This window comes from Apostichopus japonicus, chromosome 19 (assembly GCF_037975245.1).
Source record: "Apostichopus japonicus isolate 1M-3 chromosome 19, ASM3797524v1, whole genome shotgun sequence".
Lineage (NCBI taxonomy): Eukaryota > Metazoa > Echinodermata > Holothuroidea > Aspidochirotida > Stichopodidae > Apostichopus > Apostichopus japonicus.
The window spans coordinates 2,518,072-2,538,763 of NC_092579.1; the positions used below are offsets into that span (position 1 = coordinate 2,518,072).

The following is a 20,692-nucleotide window of genomic DNA, read 5'->3' on the forward strand; positions in this document are numbered from 1 at the left end:
AAAGAAATGATGGAGAAACCAGTTAGCTTGTTAATCGTCATGCCTATAGCTAAATCCTTGCCAAAGCACCACCCCCTCCACCCCAGCTCTCACTCCCTTCAACCGTCCCCTCACTAGTGGCACTACTGAATAACAAGCAATAATGAACATCCATCGTTAATGAATTAATACAAAGAAAACAAAGCATCCTTTCAGTGAAAGATGATGGTCTTTTCTCTCAATTTATATAATTGTCAAATTAGTTTAATAACGAAAGCTCGTGGTTCAAGTTTTCCATCAGCACTGTTTTGTTCCTGTAGTTGTGACCTATTTACTACCCTCCACATGTAACATGCTGCTGCCTTCCATGTTTTGTTGACTTCATTTCTCTCATCACCATTGTTAACAAATTGATTTCAAAAATTGAACTGTGTGATTAAGCTTCAAATAGCTTTTGCTTGTTCCTTTACTTTTCTTCTTTTCCTTTATCAAGGGTCGTCGTTGTTAAAATGAATTTATGATTGCATCGGTTGTTCATATGTCAGTACTTCATCACGTTGCTTCCTGTAATTGCGTGCAGGCACAAGGGTTTATGGAGACAGCTCATAGATAGTTTAGTTTAATGAGTCTGTAATGTTTGATTGTAAATGGAGAGCACATCAGAATATGTGCTATATGCAGCAAGATTATGAGCTAACTGTACAGGAAAGGAACTTTTGCAAACAGTTCATATTAATCATAAACAGAAATAAATCATTAAATTTTGAATGAATTGTTAATGATCTGTTGAAGACCAAGCCAATTTTATAATCGTAGTCTGTTTCGGTGGGGAACCGACAGCCCTAATTAGCAATGTGGATTGACACACAGTAACATTCACAGAGAATAATGAAACTTTAACTCTGGAAAATAACTGTTACTGTTAACGTTTTATTGCAATTTCAAGATGTCATGATGTGACCATGTCGCAAATCATCCATGAATCTAACGTTCTCTTGCCTTCCTGGTGCTACAACAGAAACTCCTTAAGATGCATTGATAGGTTGTGGTAGCCTTGGTGTAATTTTGTGTCTGTGGGAGGAGGTATTTGGCTGGTGGCTTTGTAAACTGTTAAGATGTTTTATAAATGGAAGTTAACTAAAATTATTTGTAAATTGATATATTTCTACACTTTTGCATCTGTCTTTTACAACCTTTGCAGCCAATAACCTCTGCTTTGTTGGGCATTGCTCTTACTACTGCGAATCGGAGACTGCTGTCTGCGGCAAGCCTGACACGATAGAGGGCAGTGTTGCAGCCTACCTCCCAGCCTTTAAGCTTTCACCACGGAAGACCTGGAAACATCCGTGGAGAAGATCTTACAGCAAACACAAATCAGCAATGTGAGTAACAATGATTGAATAATCAGGCAAAAATATCATCATCTTCTAGAAGATGATCTTCTTCAGACTTTTTTTCGGAGGATGATGGCTGCAGCTTGAAGCAACATTTTGTAGGTCTTTACTGTATGTCATATTGTCGCTGCAGATGAATAATCATCTCTGAAATCTCATTATTATTTCGGAGGAGATGGAAGCATGTACGATTTGTAAGTGATACCAGATGAGTTTGCTGGTATTTTGAGCAGCATCTTATTCTGGCCCTGAATTTGATCAAGTTCAGATATTATCTGGTACTAACCACTCATAGTAATACAGTGCACTTGCTTCACTAGACAATATATATTTCAAATATTGAACAAATTTTTCAAAAATATTTTGTGTATTTACTTCCCACTCCCCCCCCCCCCCTTTTTTCCTCCCCCTTTTTCCTATTTCTTATTTTATATCTTCCAAGTTTTGAAACGAATTAGACAAAAGTGTCTCAGAAAATGAGACTTCCCAGTTCCAAATGGAACCGTTAAATTTATTAACGATGACTTGACATTTTGAAGTAGGTAAAAAGCAGCAGAATGTCTCAGATGATCAATCAGGATCATGTTGTGAATAATAAATGTTAAGTTTGGCCAAGATGAAGAGAAATTTTTTGTGGGACTGAAATAACTCATGCACTGTAAAAGCAAGTTAAGGGTATACCTTTACTACACTAGGCCAACATACTAGGTTAGTCTAATTATTGTTGTATTAAACCCCCCATGGAAAAATGGCGAAATGGTGGCGCTATGCCATTTTACATGAACCTACTCAGTACATGCCATTGGCACAGCAAGTTTGAACTTTTGAACAGTGGAAGTACAGTACTTAGTAAGGTTTGTTTCCTAATGGACAGATTTATGGGTAAGCCACTCAGAATAGCTACTGGACTGACTATAAAAATTTGTCTCGAAAATATACCCATTTTTAAATGATTGAAATGGGGATCCACATTTGAACATTATTGCTGACAATGACACAAAAAAAATGTTGTAAAAGAACAGATATTTTTAATTTACAAAATGAATATCTTTATAGTTTCAATACATTTCACAAGTGTTCACAGCAGAAGCATAAAGTGTTTCTTTAGTTTAAGATCAAATTTAGAATATCATTACCAGTAAGTAGAGTCTCTTTCAAGCTTGAAGTTGTTTAGCTTTGGAACTCAGTCAAGTCACAATATTATTTGATATCTCTTTCAGAGAATAATTATGTCACAAATCCATGTCTGTCTAAACTTTTTAAACATTTGATTGAATGAATCAGCTAGCCACTTGCACTTGCCTTTAATTTCAATTATTTTCAACTACACAGAAAATATTCAAAGAACAAAGACTATTTATTATGTAGGCCTATTGCTAGCAATAAGTTATTCGAAATAACAATGTTTAGATTAACAATACACACACAAGCAAGGATTTATATAGGAAAATGGGCAAGTAACCGGGTGGGTCAATATGATGGGTGGGGTGGGTGTGGGGGGCAGATCCGCTTCTTATCCTTCTATTTTCCCTTTTATTTACATTTATATTATAATTAATTACGTTACGGTGGGCTTCTTGTAGCCCTTCTACCATTTTCTTATAGATTTTTATATGTCTTTTCATTGTAAACATTGTAAGATATGCATGAAAATGGAAAAATAAATCAAATCAAATATATGTTATGATATAAACACACTCAAAAGCCTCAGGATTTCTGCACTCAAAGGCTGAACACTTAACTATAGTCGCTGTGCTGAAGCCATTAAAGATATGAAATATTCAGAGATTTTATGCTTTACAATTTTGTTATTGTCTAACATTTATACTAGCAAACCAGAATATAAAAATTTTGCATTGAGTCTGACTAAGATGTTAAATTTTGCTGGTACTAGTATTAGGTTCTTACTTCCTAACCAGAAAGTAGAGAGGTCTGCCAGCGATGTACGAGTATGAATAGCCTGCATTTAGTTTTATGGTGGAAACAATGATAAAATTCATTTGTATATTTTAAAGAGATATAAAGCAAAATAAAGAAAGATGAGAAGGGAGAAATTTAAGCCGATGGTGATGGTCTTTATTATGTTTGCCGGTAGGAAGATGCAGTATCAAGTGTCATAATATAACTAAAGGCTGTTTTTGGTAAGAAAAGAGAAAACATCAAACTAGATTATTGTGTCCATGCATGTGGTAAAAGTTTTGGAAATAATACCTTGGGCTTACCAATATCATCACAATTTATAAAGGACAGTTTGTTATGTTTGATTTGTCAACTTTCTGTTCAAACAATGAAAATTGAGTCATACTTTAAAGCAGTGAATGCTTAGTCTAGGTCTGAATTAAGTTGTTAGTTTTCTGTAGAAGTTTGAAGCAGTATGCCAGTACTTATGTACCAGTTCCACTACAAGTCTTTGTGTCATGAATGTTTCATACAGATTTGCCAACTCTCTCAATTTAAACCAGAAGGCTCCCGGTTTTTAAGGCAGTTCTCACGGTCTAGGTCTGATTTAAGTTGTTAGTTTTCTGTAGAAGCTTGAAGCAGTATGCCAGTACTTATGTACCAGTTCCACTACAAGTCTTTGTGTCATGAATGTGTCATACAGATTTGCCAGCTCTCCAAATTTAAACCAGAACAGCTCCTGGTGTTTAAGGCAATTCTCATGGTCTCCCGTTTTCAAGTGATGTGCTAAACTCCTGGCAAAATTTGTATTTTAAGTTTTTTCTTGCAATCAGAAATTGGCAGCTCATATGTCTTTTGCTATGTTAGAAGCAAGGATAAACCCACATAGTGTTTAGGAAAGGAATTATGTAAAATGCTTTTGCCATTGTGTTCTGGAGCACAAAGGTTAGCGTGACAATTAATTTTACTATGGCTATATTATTTCAGAGGTGACATGTAAAGACCACCAAAAAATATTCTATATTACTTTGATATCTTGTTTCAGTTGGATAATGATGCTCAATTCTCTCTATTTTTTTATTACCAATCTCTCAAAATTTTGTGATGGAAACTTGTAATTCTCATGATTTTTATTTATATAAAGATTGAAGGTGTTAGTTGAAGATGAGCGTACGGAGGGTGTGTATCATATGCCAAGATTTGATTTATTTTGTGAAATGGAAGTCAAATAAGTCTGACATGAGAATTGTTAAGGACCAGTTACACTGTGCATGTATTTCTGTCATTTCCCATGCCAAGGTCTTTTTTTTTAATCTTTTTTTTGTATCCTCTGGAATCAAATCATTGTTATTCTTATTAACAATGAAAATATGGCTGAAACTTCTTTCTTAAAATCTGTAGTAAATATTCCCCTTTCTTTGGACATGCCTATCTTTAAAATAAGTACTAAATGTTGTCTTTACAACTCTTCTTTGTGTACAACAGGTGGGAACACGATCAAACATATTGTACCCGTGTGGTGATGCGTAGACACCCTTACAACTCAGGGAGACGATTACTTGATCTAATGGATATGTCAGTCTTTGACTTTCTCATCGGTAAGACACCAGACCTCAAATATATTAATCTGAATCAGGAAGGGGGATGGGTTGTGGGGGGGGGGGGGGTATGTGAGGGAAATGGCTTTTAACTTTGAAATATGTGTAAAAGTAAGTTGGCCTGCCGTTTCGATCCTAGCAGGATCTTCTTCAAAGGCCAAATGACAAGTAACAGTAACAGAAGGGACAAAAACACGCACAGAATACAGACAGGTTAATGAGCATGGTGAACAGAAAGAGATAAGTAAACAGGGGATGGAGAGAAGAAAGAAACCAACAGGGAAAGAGGAGAGGTAGGAGATAAAGAGTGGAGGGACAAAGAGAGGATTATGGGAAGGGGATAGGGAATAAACTGGAGAAGGACAAAGACAAAAAGGTGTGGGGAAAAAAGGGTGGAAGAGAGCTATGAGAAGAGGAGTGATGGGGGGAACAAGGGGAGAGGGAGGACAGAAGAAAAGTTAGTCATGTCCTTCCTGAATGAACTGAACTTGAACTGAATGAATGAACTGAACTTTTAAATATGTTAACAATGGAGTTTTTCTGCAGTTTGCTTGTCACAGAAAAGAAGAAAAAAATGTACTTGAATCTATTTCACTGCAAAGCCTATGGAAGTTGAAATCTTATTTTCAATCTTTCAAAGCTGCATATTGTATGTATTGGCTGAATAATGTTCACATAATTAGATACGCCTCAATCCAAATATAAAAACCATTTGATTACTCTAGATTACAAAGTTATCAATAATTTAATCCAATATTTGTGGTGGTGACCCAGATATTAAGTGTAGCTTTTTTCATTGCAATACCGCCTTATACACAATTTCATTATTTGCATGATAACAGGTATCTGATCTTTCCTAACACAGACATGTAGCAAACTCAGTACAAAACAGCAAATTTAAACTTGATTACTTGCCAGTAATTCTCTGTCCCTTTTTATTTTTACATTTTCATAACCTTCAAAGCTGTTGCGGGCAGTCTTGTTAGTCAGTTCTTTACCTAAGTTCTAACATCTTTCATATCTTAAAGCTTGCATGAAATAAATTTCATATTAGTTAAAACAATTAATGCACAACTAATAACGGTTAAGATTATTTAAAAAAACTTATTATTTCAGTGAACTTTGCTCACATGTATTAAAAAAAAGAGGAATTTACTTCATCTTTATGGGAATCCGAAGCTGGCATTTTCATAGCAGTGAAACTCTCTCTGGTCTTGTCAGTACACATAAACACAGACTATTTATTCAGTTTGTTGCAGTCATTGAGATTGACAAAGCTTTCCTTGCCAAATCATGAATGAGGGCTGCATTGCAAAACAAATATGGATAATATTAGGCTAGGCTAACAGAAATTTCCTCCGCATACATGAAAACCCTACCCTGCCCGCATTATCTCGGGCAGGATTTTACCCTTTGATGGAGAATAGATACATGGTTGAAAAGAAACTCTGAGGTCAGACAAAGTCACTCTGTAAAACCGAGTCCAGCAAGCAAGCTGTGTATGGTGATGAAAACATTTTTAAAGCACCAGTTGATTTAAAGGGGTGTTGCTGTTTAGGATTTCCGGAGTGTTGACTGAAAGCGGCACATTAAGCTGACTTTGAATGTCTTCCAATAAGTTGTATACTGAATTTGTAAATGTATTAGTAATATTGCCAACAAAATTCTCAGGTGGAAGTCTACTTTAAGTAAAGGCAAACTTCTGGGACTAAATTTAGGATGCTCTAAGGGTTGTTGGCTAAACAATTTGAAAAAAAAGAAAAACATTGAGATTGTTCAAGTTTTTTATTTTGCCATTTTGTAAGAGGTTATAAATTTAACGAGAGGATTCACAGAGTTGACTTTACTCTCTCTCTCTCTCTCTCTCTCAAAATTATTATGTTCAATTGAACGTCTTTTTATATTCTTTGTAGGAAATATGGACCGTCATCATTATGAAACCTTTGAGCATTTTGGTAATTTTACATATCCTATCCACCTGGACCATGGTAGAGCGTAAGTAACCTGAACAATTTGCAAATTTAAGATCTTGATTTATCTTTGTGGGTCTTTTATGTACTTTGTTCTTCTTAGTTTACTAGAATGGAATTTTATAAAGGTCCACCTTAGCCAACGGCCAAAGTGCTTTCAGTCTGAAATATGTATTATTCTGAAGTTCATTTCCATCGCGTGCCTCTCTCTAATGGCGAATGGAGGTGCTTCGGTCTGAAGGGGAAAAAAAGAGCCTGTGTTTTTGTTTGTTGTTGTTCCTTGTTTGTTTTTTCTTCCTTCCTTTTATAATGCCCCTATTTGGCCCTCAGAAAATGAAATTATGCCATTTAACAGTCTAAATTTTTCATCTGCAAGTTTAATAGAACATTTTCAGTAGGTCCTTACTAACCTTATCTCCCTCCTTAATTTGTACTTGCTGCTGCGGGCTGTGGCAGACTTGATCTCTCAGATGACCTTTGTACCCCCCCTCCTCCTCCTCCTCCTCCGCCCTTCTGTCCCTCTTCCAGGCACTCTGAAATAGTTGGCATTTTCTCTACATGTATAACTCCGGTCACGTGGTTGGTGTGCGCTTCGATCTTAGAGTTTAAGTTAAAGTGACCTGTAACCAGGGCTTCAGATGAAAGAAGGAACGAACATACGAATGATCAAATAAAAGCAAAGAACGGACTGATGGCTTTGTTCTTGATCTCAACCTATTGCATGACTTAAGAGAAGGAAAGTAACCAGAATCTACATGCCATGAAATTGTGCTTGGTGACCTTAATCCTATAAGCGACCCTCCAGTAGTAGATGTTGTGGCATGGGGAAGGCATCAAGTGAGGAGGTATCCTCCTGTAGCCTAGGGAAGGTATTAAGAGAAGAGGTAGACTCCTGTGGCCTGGTGGAGGTATGAGAAGAGGTGAGCTCCTGAACTTCCAGCTTGTAAAAATGCTAGAAGAATACCCTGTAAAGAAAATGGCTCAACAATTTCTTTAATAGGTGGCGCTACTCAATAATAGAGAATTGCTGAGCATGCTAATGTAATGCATTGTTTATAGCTATCTGCCAGTGTTCAGATCATTGCCTTTGCCAAACGTCAAATTTGTAGCCTAGGGAAGGTATTAAGAGAAGAGGTAGACTCCTGTGGCCTGGTGGAGGTATTATGAGAAGAGGTGAGCTCCTGAACATCCAGCCTGTAAAAATGCTAGAAGAATACGCTGTAAAGAAAATGGCTCAACAATTTCTTTAATAGGTGGCGCTATTCAATAATAGAGAATTGCTGAGCATGCTAATGTAATGCCTTGTTTATAGCTATCTGCCAGTGTTCAGATCATTGCCTTTGCCAAACGTCAAATTTGGAGGAAATTGAACTAGTGTTCAAATGGCAGTTCATCACAGGTATAGTTACGAGCATTATAGAGTTCTCAGTCTGTGATACGTGTAGACCTATGGCTAACAGACAGCATTTTTTATTAATGTGACATGGCATTATCTACAAGACTTGATGTCTGCATCCGTCCAGTTGGGAGAAGTTTACTGTCATGTCAGGCTTTCAATGACTTGTAATGACAGTACCAACAGCATGAGATATCCTGTTAAAATCAGATGTGAAGATTCAGAAGTTATTCATTCTGTCAGAACGACTGCTTTGAAGCCTAGCGTGAGGAGTAGTAGGCCCCTACAGTGCAGAGAAGTATTTATTTATTAACCTGATAACAATTGACCCACATAATTTGAATATTCATGACTTCATAGCTCCAATAGGAAACTTGGCAAAGAACTGGCAGTAATTGAGTAGCATTGCTACGGTAGCCGCCAGGTGCCATTGAACTAAATCTAGAAACCCACGTATGCACTTATTCCACAAATTACAGTCGTCTTAGCTCTTCTAAAAGCTTCTGTAATTTCTGTTAATATGTTCTTAAACTAAACCATTGGTTTTGAAACTGAAAACTTACTGAAGATGAACTAGGCAATTATTCCCCCGACCCTCTCCCTTGCACCTCTCCCGCCCTCTCCCTTGGCCCTCCCCGATGCCTCATTAAAATTTTAATCGCAGAGCTTTGTAAAATTCAGGGCCAGAGCATTTGGAGCAAAAAACAAACAGGTTTTTACCTCTTGATGAACTGTTCCCACTTTCCCCCTCCACCCTGCCCCACCCCTCCCCCTGTTCCCACTTCCCCCTCCACCCTGACCCACCCCGACCATCAACTAAACAAGTTTAACATCTTAACTTCTGAAAAAGGACAATATCTGGCTGTGATGCCAAGGTGAAGAAAGAACCCGTGAAAATTTAAGAATGTAGATATAAATAAAAAAACTGAATTTCTAATGAAATCCCGTCTCGGCCACTTTCTGGGTTGTATGGAATGATACTGGGGGATGATCCTTGGTTACATGGTATGCAAAGCACTGTGGCTTCTGACTGGCGCCCCCAGCAAAGAAATAGCTATATCCCTTGGTTACACGGTATGCAAAGCACTGTGGCTTCTGACTGGTGCCCCCAGCAAAGAAATAGCTATATCCCTTGGTTACACAATATGCAAAGCACTGTGGCTTCTGACTGGTGCCCCCAGCAAAGAAATAGCTATATCCAGACCGCCACCAACTAAGGGATGGATAGTTCAGCTGGTAGAATGCTGGGTTTGTAATCCAGAGGTCACTGGTTCAAATCCCATTCTAGACATCAATTTTCTTTGCTCTTTTCCATTGTAAAATATTTCCCTGTCAGATCTCCATGATTGATTTACTGAATGTAAGGAAACTATTTATACATTTCTGGAATTCCCAGGCAAGAGCAGCATACAGGCAATCTTTGGAAGTGCAAAGTAAGAGATTCCAGAATTATCCAATATATTGGAGTTATAGCAAAGTTAATGTTGATGTTATTTCTTCTTTCTTGTTTCTTTCCTTTTATCTTTTAATCTTTTTTTTTTTTGGTTTTGTTCCCTGTCCTCCTAAACTACAACTTCTTGACCATTTCTTCTCAAGATGGAATTTCTACCCAAAAAAAATGTGGTCGCTACGGATAGAATCTTGCATTTCAGCCTGCTGCCCTCTATTCAGAAGTGTCACCGCTTGTTGTACAGTTTTGCATTAGTTTTTGTATGGCGCCACCGTTTTATCTTACGGCTGTCTTGGTCATCTTGGGTTTGTTTGATAAGATTTGACAGACCATTTACTGGCTGAGAGTAAACAAAACCCTTGCAAATCTTATTTTCGATGAAAGAATGTACAGCAGATGAGATTGCACAGAGGATGAAGGGAGTTTATTGCACATTTAGTTGAGATGAACTTGTAATGATGTCAAAGCACTGTATGTCTTAGAGATCAAGGTTGGTCTCCTTAATGACCTTGTCTTTTTCTTGGAGAATTTTCAGAAGTAATGCTCAGTCTCATACAGAACATTATTTTTCTCTATTCTCCCCCTCCCCCCACCCCACACACACACACACACTATCTCTTCCGACCTCTCCCCCACCCATCTTCCAATCATTCATGAGTTTTCCTGAACCATGTATTGGGTAAGAGATGAGTTCCTCCTAGGTTACCACACTATTTCCAACATTTCCTCTAACACCCCTGCCTACCACCCTCTGCCCACCTCCTGCTACCCACACCTCCTAGTCGGTCCTGCAATCATTTCGTTACTACATGAGTTTCACTGACACATGGGTAAGGGTTTGGGGGTTGGAAATTCCTCCTCAATTGTCATTCTGTCCCCACTTTCCCCGTCATCCCTCACGACCTTTCTTATTCCCACAACCCACCTCCCTCACCCCCCCCCCCCCCGCCCCCACCACCTCCCCCAACTCCAACGTTCTAATCATTTCATAAATGAGTTTCTTATGTCTGGTCAGTCTCTCTCGTTGTTAATGGTCTGCCTGCGTAGCTGTACTGAAGGTATTAAACCGCCTTGTTATCGATATGAAAGAAGAGAAGGTAAAGTGTACGTTACGCAGACTAAGTGTATATAGTCTTCATACCTTTTCTGACTCGCGATTAAATTTGACAAGTCAATTTGTGCTGAGTTTCTTTGGCTGTTTCAAACTGGCATGGAACTCCCTGTCGTTCCCTTCAAGTAAGAATGGGAAAGGATCATACCAGGTGCAGGTCCGACAGGGGATGGACTTTGTGTTCGATGACCCCACACCCACGATACCTTTTTTTTCTTCCCTTTTAAACATTCCTTTATTCCTTCAGCAAATGAACACAAAAGAACATTCCGACAAAATTAACCCTTCACTTTCATTTTGAGAGTGGGCGTCTAAAGTCCATCAAACAAACTTACAATTCTTGTTTTTCTTGTGAAAATATACAATTGGTTTCTCTGTTGGTCGCGTGAGGGGAAGTTCCAAGTCTTTGCCAACTTTTTCATTAAGACCATCCGAGCGGGCGGGCCGGTGGTGTTGTAGTTCCGGGAAGAAGGCGGGTATCGTGACCTGCCGTTATTGTATGGGTCTAACACACACTACGCGATAGTAATGACAGAATCAACGATTAATTGTAAATGAAAAATACCTGTTTGCAAGAATTTCTTCGCTGGAAAAGATTCAATTATTCTATGCTTTGAAAAATCTGAATACTTTCAAGTGTCACGTGAGATTATAACTGATACCAATATGCGAAATAGTTTGTATTTGAAACATCTGCACAGATCGTGTTTTGTTTAGTAAAATTCGGGTGACGTATGATAAGTTGTCTATGATAACCAATGGTCAGTTATATACTTTGGTGGGGAGGGTGGGGGGAGCTCATGTTTGTTATTTTAATACTCCCCTACATCATGGGGGAAGGGGAGGAACGATCGTGCCCCCACCAATAATTTTCACAGCAGTGACTTCAACGTGGGGGTATAATGCCGTCATAGGTGACAATCTTAACATCAGTGAACATTGGTAAGACTTGCCCCTATAGCTTTCCCTAAATCTCATACCTGCGTGTCGTACCGCGTATGTAGCAAAGAGGGTTGCTATGGTAATGGTTTTCTCGATTTTGGTGAGTGACGTTATTTATATGCAACTTTATTTATATCCAACATTCTTAGGACGATTTTCTCTAATATTCCATTAATTAGGGAAATATATATATCAGCCTGCATATTGCATAAAATAGAAGAGATCTGAGTCCAATATTTCCTGACTTTCTGAGGGGTAAGTTTGACCACGCCGTCGTATATCACCAAAGGTACCGTAGGCGGCGAATTCTGGATATGTCTGCCTTTGCGCATGTTCAGTTTAAATGGAACGAAACGTTTAACATATATGCAGCCTGGCGAATCATTCCTAACAGACTGTACACCGTTTAACTTTTAATCTGTCTGTCCACAAACGAAGAAAAAAATAATAATAAAAAATGTTGAAATTCCCCGCTGAGATTTTAGATCGAATACCTGAGTTGTATACATGAAATTGACACCGACCGACCGACCGATGTCTGGAAGAATGGAGTTTACATTACCTGACGGTATATAGACATAACATGATTGGCCGGTACTTGACCGGGGTATAGACACTCTCTGACCCCACACCCATGAGAGACATAAAACGCGGCACCATTATCTGCCAATCTTGTCAAATTTGACGGGTTGGAAATACAGTCGTGATGATTAGCTTGTAGTTACGCTGAATTTGTTGATATAATTATCTCTCTTTCAAGAAAGCATATTTAATTATCGTAAAAGGCGAACCAGGGGGGAGCCCTCATCGAATGGCCCTCCTGAGGGTACCAGTATGACCATCATCATTCTCGTGTTATAAATAGCACTCGTAACGCGTACAGGCTATTGGGTATACAAGCCAGTGAAGTCAAAAGTGTACGGCCTGATGGTAAAGTTTCGAGAGACTCGCCCATCAGACAGTGGTCACGTGGGTTCATGTCATTCTTAGCGGGGAATCAAGTTATTCCAGGGAGCTGCTAACATTAGAGTAGCAGCTCCCTGGTTTTTCTTCATACAAAATCCACGTTATAATCGGCTGCGAAAATCCTCAACGAGAATTCGCCGTTCACGACGACACCCTCAGCGGGCAAAGAACGCGGAACAGAGGAATGGATAGTTCCACGGGGATATATGACAGTAACACGTTATTATGATCAATCTTCCGTGTATATATACGGGGATAAATCACAAAGTTTGCACACAAGAAAACAAAGTCTATTGCATTGGTTCATAATTCATATGTTACGATCGACCGAGACGAACCTTGGCTGGAGCAGAGGGACAGCAAAGTAAAAAATCTCTACTAATATTAAATAATATGCATGGTTGGCTGGTGGGTTGCTTAAGACTGTAAGGCTTACTGTAAAGTCCTGCCATATAAGATAATTACCAGATTGTGGAACGCCTCTTTTTTTTCTTCTTTTTTTTTGTCGCTTGCCTAATTTAATATTTTGGTGAGCCCGATCATTGGTCCTCGGACCGTAAATTGATAGACCCTAATCTACTGTATGGCGGGTACTGAGTCGTGTACTCGCCCTCATGGCTTCTCAGTCGAGTACCCATGCTATTGTGCTCTAAAAGTCTCTTCACTCATATTAACTCAAAAAACATGTAATAAGTAAAAGCAAAATTCCAAGCTTCTCGACTTATTTAAATGCAATCGGACAAGCCCAGCTTCAGCTATGAAACTTAACATCGTTACGAGATTTAAGTATACAAAATGTCATGAAAATTAATAAGAAAGTTGCATTAAAATCAGCATGCACTAATTGATACCTGGATATTTTGGGGTTATTTTCATTAAGGATTGCGGAATAAATTCCAACTATTATCAAACTTGACCTATCAAGATTTAAAGAGGAAAAAATAAAACATTGACTTAGAAGGAGGTGGTCTATTGCATGCGAACACAAGAAATAATCTCCTAATAGCCTTTCTATACCATACGGGACGAACATGGACCGGTTTAACTATAACCCCCTGCTTGGAAAATACTGGATTTGCGGACGATTGAGGTGTGTAACTGCAAGAGTGGGTATGCTTTTTTTTAATGAGTTTTCTTGGCTGGAATATAGGATACACATCCAGACAGAACGCAAGAGTTCATCAGCTATAGTAGCTCAGACGTGTTTTATTACCCGTATAACAGCCGTCAGACTGTTAAGATTTTGCGAGTAAGGTCATGTGACCTTTAGTTCTTCTCAGACGGGTTACAAGTCACTTTCGGGACGAACTTCAAAGAGTTTGAATGGTGGGAAGAACTGACCGCCGTATAAACAAAAATCGACAAACGATCTATAAGGTTCCTATCAAAATGTTGACTTTTGCATTTATTCCAAAAGAGAAAATTGGTTTAGTGATGTGATCGTAATAGGGCGTGAAGTCATAACTCATTCAAGAAATTTGAGACGCGACTGCCTTCACGACGAAGTCCGTACCTTTGTGACTTTTCAGGAAGCTTAAATACTTCTCTGATCATTTTTCGTTCCCTTTCTGAAAGGGCGGTAAGACAGTTAATACTCTGGGAGAGGTACTGCTTGGTCTCTTTCTTTTTTGCACATAGGCTGCCGCATTAAAACTACTCACTAGCATCTCCGTCTGCCAGCACTAGTGACGATGTCCCTTTTCGTTTACTTATCCGCTTTTTGGCACAGACGTGCAGACACAACCACAGGACAAAGTCGATGCACGCATATCATGCGGCCATCCAGTCTGCCTGCCGCACTGCGTATTCTAAAGGGGAAACTTGATTGTGTCTGAAATACTCAGTATTGCCCCTAAGAAAGTGCAAGTTGTCATAGTAACTACCACCTCCATATTGAAAGCTCAGGGCGCAGCGAAATCTTATGATAGCAAGTGGCTTTTCAATCGCGTTTACAATTTTCCTGCATTAAGTCAGGTACCAGAACCAAAAGCAAAAACGAGAAAGATAAGAAATATGAGGGATTTCATATCTTGGGGTTTCACTGATATGCATATACTGACGTCATCTGCGTCGGTCACTATGGTAACTGAAGACGAATGTTAAAGTACGTGGAGTGTCATAGGATTGGCATGATTATAGTTACCTTTAACACACAAACATAAGTCAACCATGCTTATATACTATAGAGCTACTGAAGAACTTGCTTTCCCAGACACTAGCTCACTGAAATCTTCCCCATCATTGATATACAAACATATATGTTTTCATATCCGGTAACGTCTATGCTAGTAGACTTGGACAAGTCTAATATGATACGACGTGAGTTACCGTTAGTGCCCAGTGTTGATTACGTGTAACTTTGCAGTAGGAGTAATGTTTGCAAATGTCATTGCCAAAAGATCAAAGTGAACAGTAACCATAGGAACGAGTCTGTTCTCATGCAGTGCACGTATTGTCCTGGCGTAATCTATTCACGTAAAAAAAAAGACAGTTTAGGAAAAGAAATTCCCCAGACGTTATTTTCACTTTTGTAAATATGAATCTATAGATAGCCTTGAGGCTATATAGCTAGTTAGCTTTAGTTAGCCGTGAGGACACAAAACATATAGAATGTTGTATTAGTCGATATAATATTTGTTCAGAAATGGATGCCCAGACGAGTTAAAGAACGTAGAACAAACCTTAAACAAGACACTACTGCAGGGATGTGTTAATGAGATCGATATTTGCAACGATATCATTACAACATTCAGCTCGTTGTTCAAACTTCAATGACTGTCTAAGCTTTTCAATTTTAAACATTTGATTGACATGTGTTGCGTTGTATACTCGTTTGTTAATGACGCCTGTTTACTTCCAGTCATCACTACTTCCTTTCATATTATGAACAAAAAGCTGGCATGATACAATGCTATGATCAGAGGCAGGAGGTGTCAGCCCCCCACCCTTACTCTCCCCTGTAAATAGCATGGGATAAACCCCCTCCCGTCCACATGCACCCTAACAGACCGGCTGTTACGTACCCTACTAACTGTATAACGTCCATGTGTGGTAGTACAAAACAAAAATTTACTAAATAGCTAACTATAGCAACATTTCTTATACACACACCCTACATTGTTCCAACATTTCTCACAATTTTTTTCCCCATCAAATTTCCTTAGGCATTTCACCTGGACCGACTTAACATCTGAGTTACACCCTACCAACCCCCCCCCCCTCCCCACCCACCCCAGTACAAGAAGGTGATTGTGCTCCTGATCAGAGGGTTTACAATAGGGTTACAGGTTTTGTCTCACAAGAAAGAAATCAACAAGCTCCTCGTTCATAAGCAAACGCAACAACTGTACCATGAATTATTGGTGTAGACTCACTATAAAGCAGACGAGTCTACAAAGACACAAGTTTAGAAATCTCCGCTGTTTTCCAGTCAATTTGATATGTAAAATCGTTCCATTTATGATGCCGTTTGACATCAATCCAGAACCACCCACTATCTATATATCTATCTTGTCGCGTCGTTCAGAATTAACCACTGGTGTATGTATCCGCGTACCAAGTTGGGGCTTCACACCTCGTGTATCGTCTAGTAAGAGTCAATGTAATTATACGGTCTTGTTCTATATAGTATAAGTTTACTCTACTCAACAGCAGTGGAGCACAAAACATAGAAGGTATTATACTGTCGGCTTGAACGCCACTTCAAAGAGAAACCATTCCGTTGGATATCCTTCCCAATAGCATATCCCTGGTAGGACTGAATTTCAGCGTGGCTCGTCTGACCGCCGCCGTATTTTTTCTTCCTTTCCAGTTAACCGAACTATAGGGGCCACGTCTCAACAATGCATGGAAATAGGCTATACCTAAAGCTTATACGGGGCTTGCCGCTTTAAATTCTTATCATATTGGTTTCATAAATATATATATATTACCGCCTCTGACAGTAACATTAGAAGTTAGAGGGCGTGAGCGTTTAACTTTCGATAAGTGATGGTGACGTTGGCTAGAGTTTTAAGATGAAGGGAAGCCGCTTGCATACGACGGCGTGGTGTATGATCCATATATGTCCTCATGCGTTTATACTTTCATCTCTTGTTATGAAACATAAGGAGATAATGTCTCTGTGATTATCATTTTTGTTTCCATTCAATAAATGATGTGTCTCTCGGAATGTTCTGTTTTCATGGAGGTGTACACTATAGAAATCAGGGATTTGATCTTTTGTGTCGAATAAACCATAACAAAATTTATTTCGTAGAAAAAACACCCCCCTCCCCGTTGAGAAATTTTTGATCCATTAAGCGTCCTTAGATGCCATCTGGTGCTATATTTTGCAACTTGAAGTAACTTTAAGTTCAAGAATTTTCGGCCTTAGTCTGTCCAATATTTATGTGTTTTATTGAGGCAGATAAAGTTTTTGTTTGAGCTTTTTCTTCAACACTACAAATCGCATCGGAACCGGGGGGGGGGGGGAACCTGGGAGGCACGATTTTCTTGGGAGGGCACATGTCCCCCTCCCCGATGCCACTGCAGCTGACCCCGACATTCGAAGCGGTGTTCACTTGTCGATAATTTAATGTTGTATAAAACATAGTTCATACCAGTAGGAATTGGGTTACTGGGACAAGAAATCAAAGGTTGCAGGTTGGAAGTTTATATTCAAACTACGGCACGTCCTGAATGGCATCCATGCCTGGGCGGCACAGCTCAGCTGAATTAGGTCACACGTCTGTAAGGATGTGTCTTAACCTCTATTGTCGTCCTTGACAAAAGAATTCCGTAAGTCGAAATGGAATTATAGTCACTTTCCATGAAATTGTGAAATTTTGGAAGAGAGGATAAGGAGTTCGGGGTGTCTTCCAAGGTATTCTTCTGGTAGTATTGTTGTTTCAATTTCGTCTCACCGGGATAAGCGGCTTTTTACGGGGCTCGCCGACGCCGCTCGACGGTAAATCTTACCGCAAATAGCCCGCTCAACGGGATCCGGTAGGCCTCCTACCGTGCCCGACCACAGATAACGCGGAGTGCGTGCGTAAACCACAAGAAATGTACCGTCGGCGAATATACCACCATGGTAAAGCTGAAAGTCAATGACCCTTCATATATGTATACATTATCAGTGCATATGCCATGATGTAAGATGTGGGTTCGTCAGGTTGCAGGGTGCAGACGGTCGAAAGTCCTGATCATGACCTTAAATTAAACCGAATCCTAATTACTGTATCATTGTTTCCCTTCCAAAATCATCAACAGGTGGTTGTGTGTCTGTGTGTGAGTGTGTCCAAAGTTGGTACCCCCCCCCCCCAATCTCCTCCCTCCGATACGGACACTTGTTTCTCGTAAATTGTTTTTATCATCATGTCTATATATATATATATATATATATATATATATATATATATATATATATATATATATATATATATATATATATATATATATATATATATATATATATATATATATATATATATGTGTGTGTCTGCTGAGCTCGGAAATCTTATTTCACTAGATTTCAGCGCGGAACTAAATATTCATGAGTTTTTTGGTGTGTCCCATATATCATGCATCTTTATGTTAATCACTTTTGCCCATCACCCTCAAAAGCAGGCTCCTGCAGCAGTCAACATTCTCGTAAACTCCTATTTTCTTCTCTTTTTTTTTAGCTGTTTAAGGAAGTTGTTTCATGGCATTTATCCCTATTATATAGGTGAATAAATGCTGGTTGGGTATAGGTATTGCCTTAAAGCAACTGTCTATCCATCATGAAAACCTAAATATATTAACCGGGATCGTTTTTCTTTTCCTTTTCTTATCACAGATTTGGAAAACATCAAAGTGATGAAATCTCAATTTTAGCCCCGCTCTTTCAGTGTTGCATGTAAGTATCTCTACGGTGTCCAAGTAGCACTGGTTACGTCGGTAATCCAAGATGGTAATTTGTCGTTCAAGTGTACTATGCCATACTTAACCACCCCAACCCTCCCTGCACGTCTGAACGATGAAAACATACTATCGTTCCCTTCTTACGTGTACCTAATATATGGTGCCGACTGTGTGCGCCCATAAACCTCTTTGGCGATCCAGGTGACGAATACCCACTCCCTGGTTGGTCATTTGGGCACTTCCATACAATTTGGGAAGTTGTATTACCTAATTTCACTACATAATAAACAAATTCATCTACGTAGTATTATTACTACGCACCATCGGAAGTGTTAGTTTGTCCACTCAGCCAAGTGCTTTCAGTCCGTCATTACAATCTATATGAATTTCAGTTTCAGCCGTCCGTCCGTCCAACTTATCGCTTAACCATAATCGTCTCGGACATCATTCTTTGTGGGGGACATTTACCAACCGATATATATACATACATACATATATATATATATATAGTTCAAATACCGGTCATGTTAACGTAGGGCCTAAACCGTACCCTTTCCTTGATTAGCCTGCGTAAGCGTCCTGTATATTTTACTGCAGTTCATTCCCCGAAATGAAAGCTCTTTGCTTTTCTGTTTTAACTTGAGCACGTTTCGCGGGCAAAAGTTCAGGCTTATTGTAGGCATAGCCGACCACCCGTAGTGATTCCTGCGAACTGTGGACGTCTGGCATTATAGTTCGCCGACGCATATATACTTTATAGTACAGTCTCGTTGACATAGCGGGGACCTTTCCAATCATTCCCATTGTCGACGGCGTAAGCCATGCCATGCGTCTCCATGGGAATCACATACCTTTACATTGATTTCCGTTTACACATATATAAAAATATATATATTTATAAAATATATATATGGACGTAATTTTGCCTTTTTCGCGAAAACCATGAGCGCAATCATCATAATAAAAATACCGCTGAAAAGTTCAAAAGGTGTTAAGAGGGGGGTGGATGTAATTGACAATTTTACATTCACGAACAGACAGTAGGCGTTGCCTACCGTTCTTTCTAATAAGTCCCAAGTGAACCCCTCCATCCCCTTGAAGATTTAGGCGTTTCCGAGAACATCATTAAGTAAGTAAGGTTTACCAATGAGTTCGTTTGGGTTGTGAACAGTCATGAGTGAAAATGGTTGCTCACCGTACTATCACATTAAGTTAATGTGAGTTATCCGATGAACGAGGCCATGATGAACTCCGTGGCATATATCCGTTCACAGCGAGAATATTTTCTATGTATAATTTCGACCGAAGTCACATGGACATATTGTGGGTGGATGTTGACAATACTTGTAAAGCTGCAAATCTTTCGGAGGACATTATGAAATGTAATACGGTACTTAGCCCTACCGATGAAAGAGTTCGTTTAGGTTATGGATAGGGTTTTTCTTTCGAAAAGTCACATTAAATTTGCTCTCACCCCCCCCCCCACCCTCCCCTCATAGTTAATTACACTGCAAAAGACGTCTATTCGCTTTTTATAACAACATTTCTTATCTATATGAAGTGAATATCTCAACATTTAGAGTGATAAAATCAGCTGAGGTGAATTTTCAATTTACGTCACAGTAACGGAAAATATGTATACGCCTTTAATTAGACTATTAGCTACTGTATAGAGGAGATTATCTAGCCTATAGGTTAGATTTCTTAACTAGCGAATTATTTGTTAGGGTTTGGATTTGGTTATGTGCCCACATGTCCGCATGCAATCTGATAAGTGTACTTTAATCATTTAATCATCGTTTTTTTGTCGGCGATAACTTTAGTCTTGGATCTCTCGTATTACTTTTATCGGTGAAGCGTGTTTTCTGACAAGAAAATGAAAAACATTTCTGATAAAAAAAAAGGATAACAACCGAGTATAAATAAAAATCTATCTACTGCGTTATTTCGTCGAGGACAATGTGAAGTCTCTTATCGTACTTTACTCGAAGGAATGAGGGGAGTAGCATGTTGTTTTTCCTATTTCTGACCACACTTATATCTTTTTATTTCTTATTCTTATTCTTCTTCATCTTCATCTTCGCCTCCAACTTGCCCCTTT

At 39.0% G+C, this 20,692-nt stretch overlaps 1 protein-coding gene across 2 annotated transcripts in view; it reads left to right on the top strand.

Annotated features, from left to right (window-relative positions):
* The window catches only part of LOC139959843 (extracellular serine/threonine protein kinase FAM20C-like), a 103,545-nt gene that overhangs the window by 78,644 nt on the left and 4,209 nt on the right, over nucleotides 1–20,692 (top strand). For both annotated transcript variants that reach the window (XM_071957722.1, XM_071957723.1), the window contains exons 6-9: nucleotides 1,181–1,361; nucleotides 4,758–4,870; nucleotides 6,784–6,865; nucleotides 18,527–18,586. In XM_071957722.1, the coding sequence (XP_071813823.1) occupies nucleotides 1,181–1,361; nucleotides 4,758–4,870; nucleotides 6,784–6,865; nucleotides 18,527–18,586 (436 nt within the window). The remainder of the gene's footprint in view (nucleotides 1–1,180; nucleotides 1,362–4,757; nucleotides 4,871–6,783; nucleotides 6,866–18,526; nucleotides 18,587–20,692) is intronic.